Consider the following 7,003-nt stretch of genomic DNA (forward strand, 5'->3'; position numbering starts at 1 on the left):
ACTGATCTATTACGTACTGATCTATAGTCATCTTTGCTGAAAAATATTTCACATTTCTTTCTACTGTTGAAAAAGAATAGTCTCCCCAAATAGATGTGGCATGCAAAGCATTTAACGAGTATATTTTTCTCTCATTTTATGTATGAATAACCAGAGTATGATATTTGAGTTGAGGGGGTATAGTGTGTTTGATGACCCATCCATTAATTTGTAATGCTGCTTTTTATACAACTCATGAGAAGTAGTAAATATGTAGGTGTTTTGCTAATGCAAAGTGAAGTGAGCTGCTCAATCATAACCCAGATTATGATTCCTTCATATTTATCTGATGCAAAGACAAAATTTCCTGTTAATGTGATGTTTGTCCTCTTGTTACAGATGGTTCGGAAGAGGCTAGTGACGATACTGAAAGCTCAGAACAGGATAGGGGAAGCGATCAAGGAATTAAACAACTATCTAACAAAGTAAGTTTTCTCTTGGGCCTTTATAAGTTATCAACAAATTCAACATGGTCTGAAAAAAAGATACATTCACCCGAACCATATATTCTCTATTAAAAGCAGAAGAGTTTGATGAGCTCGAAAACTAGCTGAGTAGCATGAAGTCATTAGAATGTAATGGATTGTATATTTTTTAGGTGTTGGCATGATTTGCTAATGTGTCCACTTTCTACAAAGCGTAGATCATGGTGAAGATGCCAGAAGTAATGTTGATTGTAGTCTAGTGGATAAGGTTGCAGACTCTTTGGTAAGGGATCTATCTTGGGTTCAAATCCCTCAAAGGAGCATTCTTCTGTTGACCAGATGCTTTATCCGCTAAGTCCCCCTTGTTGACCCAGGTGTGTAGATGTGTGGCTCACAATGCTGGGGAAATACTTTTGGGTGGCAATGGCACCACCCCCCTACCACATGAGAGCTGGGCCCCATTTCATAAAACTTGGTATCAATAACAAGATAGTTGTTATAAATCCTTGCATATGATTGGCTGAGAGCAAATTTGTCATAGAAATGTGGCAGTTGTTACTGATAACAAGTTTTATGAGGACCCTGATGTGACACTGAAGAAGCTCACCTGGATTCATGAACCATGCCAAGTAGTTTCCCACACCTACCCTGCATATGTGCCAACTTACACTAAAAATGCATTATATTGATATTATATTGTCTTGTATTCCTCAGCTTTATGAGTGACCATGAGGCATGGATGGAGCTTGCTGACCTTTATATCCAAGAACAGAAGTAAGTGTACTGATCAAACTATGGTGGACATTTCAAGTAGTAGGATGCTAGAAATGTTGATGTGTGAATTTTGACTGACATTAATTGAGAATACCTGCACCAATAGCTGATATTCATCAAAAAGGGTATAGAGCAAATTCTGGTTTGATGGCCACTATTACCAGTACTGTGATCCCTTATGATAGTAAAAAGATGTGATATGATATTACGTCTAAAATGTATCCAATAAAGGTATGTTTAAAGAATGAAAATGAAATAATGTCGCAATGGAGATATATAGATATTTGAACAGTGATGATCTTTCAATCTCTGAAGATGTGCAATTTGGTTTTTGTCACTGTCAGCAAGTGAATACATTGTAGTTGTTCATGCCAGTGTCATCAATACTTCAGAGGCTACAAATGTATTATATAAACACAAAGAATGGTTTCTGACTGTGAAATAGACCCTGTACTGAACATTTGTGTTTACTCCCACAATAAGCTCTTAATCAAACTCACACTTTTGCACCATTGCTCTCATCTGACGCCACAATATACGAACCGTACTTTTGCAGCGTGTACTCAGTCAACTAACAGTACGCGTTCAACTGCTTCCTTATGCACATGAACCCTTTGCCATTCTGAGAAATGGTTGCCATTGTTGCACAATATTCAAGTCTTATTAGCTTGGACCACGTGCATTGACGTTCAAAGTGTTATATAAAACAAATAAGTGAATGTCCTTTTCTCATGCAGTTTAGCAAGATTATGCATTTGATGAAAGATTTTGTTGAAATCTTGTACCATCACACTTGTGACCATTTACACTATTTGTATGTTGTTGCACAGTAAAAACATAACTATACACTGTATAGCAAAGATATGCGTCTGTTGTTAGCAGCTGTGACTCTTCTGATGTAGTGCATTGATTGTCACTTCTTATTCCACAGCTACAACAAGGCCTGCTTTTGCTACGAGGAATTAATAATGTCAAATCCCCACAACCACTTGTATCATCAGAAATATGCAGAGGTATGTGATAGTAGGGTTGAACTTCATTGGGGGAATGACGTAATACCAAGTATGCTTCAAAATCTTAATACCCCTAATACCAATATGATCATTTTTCTCTCTTCTTGAAAGCCGCATAAATGCTTGTTTTATGACTTGTTAAAATTAATGTGTAATATTACCCCTGCATAACTCTGTAATTTATTCTCTTTTCTTCTCTTGTTCAAGAGTGATGTATGAAAACATTTATTATTACATTAATTTCTGTAGCATTTTAAAGATAGAACTGGACTGGCCATTTTTTATTTATTTATTTTTTTTTTTTGTGCAGCACAAACTGCTCCTTTCAATATAACAAAATTTGAAAGCTGCTACACAATCTTAGTAATGGCCATCTATTGCACTCTTCAATCCATTGGAAAATGTATGTTCTTGTACCAGCACTTTGAGGAACATTGTTTCAATTTGATATGCATTTAAATCTGTCATTAAGGCTGTATACATGTACACAGTGTTCTTGAATATATGAATCAGGGAAGCATACCCTTGAGTATCCAAAGTTTGATAAAGACTTTCCTAATCATATGACCAGGATTCATGATATTGGGTGGGAATACATAATTCTGAAGTGCATTTATTTTCTTTTTTCATTTTCTCTTTACAGATACAGTACACCCAGGGAGGGACAGAATGCATGGAGACTGCACGGAAATATTTTGCTCACGCACTCAAGCTGAACAGCAACAATATGCGGGCACTCTACGGCATGTTCATGGTAACGTTACCCTCTTAGTCCCACAATTTTGACAAATGTATTGTTGAGTATTGCTGACAGTTACAACTGTATATGCTTTAAAATTGTAGCCTTGATGATATATTTACCTCTGTTATCAAACGCCAACAAATTTATTAAAGCAGTAATTTTCATTGGAGTCATTTTCCATGCTCAGCCTGATAAGATGAATTTTGCTTGTTTTCTTCCCACAAAATGAGAATATAAATTACAATTACACATGCGCACAAGCAAAAAAAAAAAATGCTCTATCATTTTTTGCAATAGTTTAATGTTTAGAAAAATGCGCAACAATGTCCACATTGCTAAATTTCCACTTTTGAAGTACATTGTACTGCACAAGCTGATTATTACAGATGCATGGAAGCCCTGTTATAATTCGGTTGCCATCACCAATCGTACCTTGTACCATATGTCCCCCCCCAAAAAAAATTACAACGGTACCCTCCGCAACAATAACTATAAAATAGTGAATCAATCCAAATACAATTTCAGGGTATGAAACTATAACTCATTGCCCACATCTTACAGAAAACCCCATTTGAATTGCTTCAGTGGTCAAAGAGAAATAAGGAATTTTGTAGAGCATGTCAGGAATCCCTTCCCTCCAAGTTCTGTCTTATTGTGTTCACACATTAATTAGCAGTTCCAAGAGCATCCAAGTGCTAAACTTGGAAGAATCAGACTCACGACATGCTTTATAACAATTCACATTTCTCTGTGACTGCTTAACCAAATTGAATGGGGTTTTCTGCAAAATAGAGATAACATGTTATATTTTAAGACCCTGAAGTAGCATTTTGACTGTTTAATCATATTGGGTGTTAGTAATGCGAAAATCCGATTGTAATGTTTTTGGGGATATACTGTATGTGTACTAAAAAGTTAAACCAGTTAACTACAGTAATGGATAATCAGGACAAAAACCAGTGTTTATGCACAGTAGTTAACAGACGGTGAAGATAGAGCATATCAAACCTCTTTTTCAATAAACACTAGGCTGCCACAAGTCTTGCTTCATCACCCAAAGCATCTGGAAAGATCAAGAAGGATAACATGAAGTATGCAGCGTGGGCGGCTCAGCAGATTGCCTACAAGTACAAGGTTTGTAATGTCATGCTGCACAATTGCATATACAGTTTCACAACTATGTGTCATTATTGAATTACATGTAGTTGCTTTGCTGTTTGCGTTGTTGTTATACCGTACGTACATACCTGTATGAATACTACCCTTTTTTGATGCCATACAACAGTGGCATGATTTATGTCATCGCTTAGCAGGAAGAAACAATGATGGTATTGTAGTTGAGCATATCCATTGCTAAATTGCAAACTGCATGATTAAGGTTTTACTTGTTGATCTACCTGGTAATGCCAAATATAACATTTTTTTTTAAATACATGAAAATTATAGTAAATTGCCCATAGTTCAATGGAAAGAAAAAAAAATGACTGTACCCTTGTATTACAACCCCCAAAATGTACACATTATTTATTCTGAGAGCTCTTTTTGGACACAAGGAATGATATCAATGAATATTTTTCAGACATCCATATTATTTCAGGAGTTCTTTCATGAAACTGCATAAAAATTTATGATGTGCTGACTCTGCATGGCTATATGTCCATGTTGCTATTTCTATCAGCTGCTTTCTCTCTCTCTGTCCATCTACTCTGATCCCCATCTCTCTATCTCACTCTCTTTTACTTGCTGCATTGCTGTACCTCACTACTGCTCCTTACAGGTTGTAGTATTTGTCCCTATGGCAACAGCACCTTATATATCAGTTGGCACAATATATACAAAACAACCTAATTCAATTTTGAATATCAAAAATATTGGGTTAGGGTTAGTGTTAAGCATGTTTCTTTGTTATTTGATGTCAACATTTATGTTACCGTATCTTGTGAAAATGTTGTAAAACAAGGAAAAGTCTTATCGATCTTTTGACAATTTAATTCTTTAGATAGAAGATGTTGTAACCCCAGGGACGATTCTCTGTACACCTGTCTAGTATGCATGGTGGATCTGATTATTTCTCACTTTCTTGTCTCTCCAGCTTTCCCAGGGTAAAGACACTGAAGGCAAGATGCAGCACTTGGAGAAGATGCTGGACTGTTTACAAATCACCGCATCACCATAGCAATGCCACCATGCTTGATGGCAGCTGTTGTCGGTATTTTGTGTGAGCATGTGATGTGAAGAATGGACAGTCATAGGGTCTGAGTACCTCCCATGCCCACTTGTGAGGATACAGACTGTGTCTTCTTCATCACTGTGTTTTCAGCACGAAATATGTACAGTTTATGTACACCAGCTAGAGAAGAGATGTGTATGAAAGTTCCAGGCCAGTGCAACAGAGTTTATATAATGAATCAGTCATTTGTACAATGTATAACGTCAATCAGATGTTATTTCCAACTAAGATACTTGCTGCATTGTACCCAACACCAGTATTTGAAGAATTTATTTTTGGTGCACCATTGTCAGTGGCGGATCCAGGCGGGGGCGCACCGACCGGGCAAGCGCCCCACTTTACTTTTTGTTAAAAGAACTAAAAAGATAAGAATGCTGGATCCGCCCGATCGTAGATCAAACTGATATTGCACTTTATTTGTAATTCTGTGTAGCAATTGTGATATCTGTAACTATGTAAAATGACACACTGATTCAACAGGCAGAGCCAACAGTAGAAATTATGTGTATTATTATTTTTTTTTTATAAGAAGTAGACATGTTTTGTGTTAGAAACCATGTCAGCATAACATTATATGCTTGCTTTCACTTTGTTGACACGTCGAGTATGCTAAAAAAACGCAGTGTGCAAACATACTGTGTAGTAGGCACTCACCCAAATACACATCAACACACAATTATACCAGTAGTCTCTTGTTTTGTGTGTATTCCAAAAGCAAATTTCCTGTGCTGTATATTTCATTATAAATCAGTTTTAGAATTAATTAGCAAAGTACTGTTGTAGTTTTTCAGTCTCTGTGTGTAAAACGAAAATACAATTGTACATGTACAGTGTTTGTGGTTAAATGCTGTACATTTGTAACAATTCTCTCCCTTTACCACACCCACCCCATTCTAATGAAATAACCAAAATCTGCCTGATTATGGTAGGCCTATGCTGTGTCACACAGGACGTTGCCTGTTTGGAGTCTACCTCTGGTTATGTACTGTATACGGCATATATTTCACAAGTTCCTTAAGTTTCTTGAATTGGGAATTCCCGACGATTTCGCGAGTGTGGAGTCCTGTACGAAACGGAGAAGTGGACACCCCGCATTCACATGGGGATCGGAGTCAATATTTTCGCATGTCTTTAATTTTAGCGAATAGCACCTGACTTACGAAATTTGCAAAAAAAGAAACCTTGTGAAATATTCGGGGTATGCAGTACCTTCATCCTTTTCAAGCTCTTTCCCCCAGGAAATGGAATCTTACCTCTGGGATGTACGATGTAGTTTAAACTCTACAAATATGCTCACTTCCCCCAGAAGGTACAGTTAAATTTGTGTAATTTAGATTTAAAAGAGTTATGTTGATGGAATGCAGAATGAACAATATGTACAATGTTTGAGGTCCTTTTTCACCCATGTTTCATTTATTGTCAAAGCAGAATATTATCACATAAAATTTAAGCTTTTTGTTATACTGAATCAGTGTTTGGCATTGCAGGCTACAAGAAAGAAAGACAGTAAAAAACAGATTCATCATGAAAAAAAAAACACAGTAGGCCTAATGTTTGACATAGATCTTTGAGAAATATGTATTGTTACAACTGTATAAATGCCACAAAAAAAAAAAAAAGAAGTTTGTGTATGGTGTAAATATTTTGTGCTATTGTGTGTTGAGATGCTTCTTGGCTAAGGATAGAAAAGCTATGATTTGTAGACCGATCCAACCTGGGAGCAAAATCCACTATTACTGCGGTGTCCTACGTGTATGCGAACACGCATATGCGAATGCAT

At 36.6% G+C, this 7,003-nt stretch overlaps 1 protein-coding gene across 1 annotated transcript in view; it reads left to right on the forward strand.

Annotated features, from left to right (window-relative positions):
- The window catches only part of LOC139732491 (ER membrane protein complex subunit 2-like), a 29,371-nt gene extending 23,875 nt beyond the window's left edge, over positions 1–5,496 (forward strand). Inside the window, exons 5-10 of the mRNA XM_071643353.1 lie at positions 379–464; positions 1,179–1,238; positions 2,170–2,251; positions 2,895–3,005; positions 4,023–4,127; positions 5,086–5,496. Of these exons, the coding sequence (XP_071499454.1) occupies positions 379–464; positions 1,179–1,238; positions 2,170–2,251; positions 2,895–3,005; positions 4,023–4,127; positions 5,086–5,169 (528 nt within the window). The 3' untranslated portion in view covers positions 5,170–5,496. The remainder of the gene's footprint in view (positions 1–378; positions 465–1,178; positions 1,239–2,169; positions 2,252–2,894; positions 3,006–4,022; positions 4,128–5,085) is intronic.
- Positions 5,497–7,003: the final 1,507 nt, after the last annotated feature.

The sequence above is a fragment of the Diadema antillarum genome, unplaced genomic scaffold, assembly GCF_040938485.1.
Source record: "Diadema antillarum isolate AM-2024a unplaced genomic scaffold, OU_Dant_1.0 seq00000425_RagTag, whole genome shotgun sequence".
Lineage (NCBI taxonomy): Eukaryota > Metazoa > Echinodermata > Echinoidea > Diadematoida > Diadematidae > Diadema > Diadema antillarum.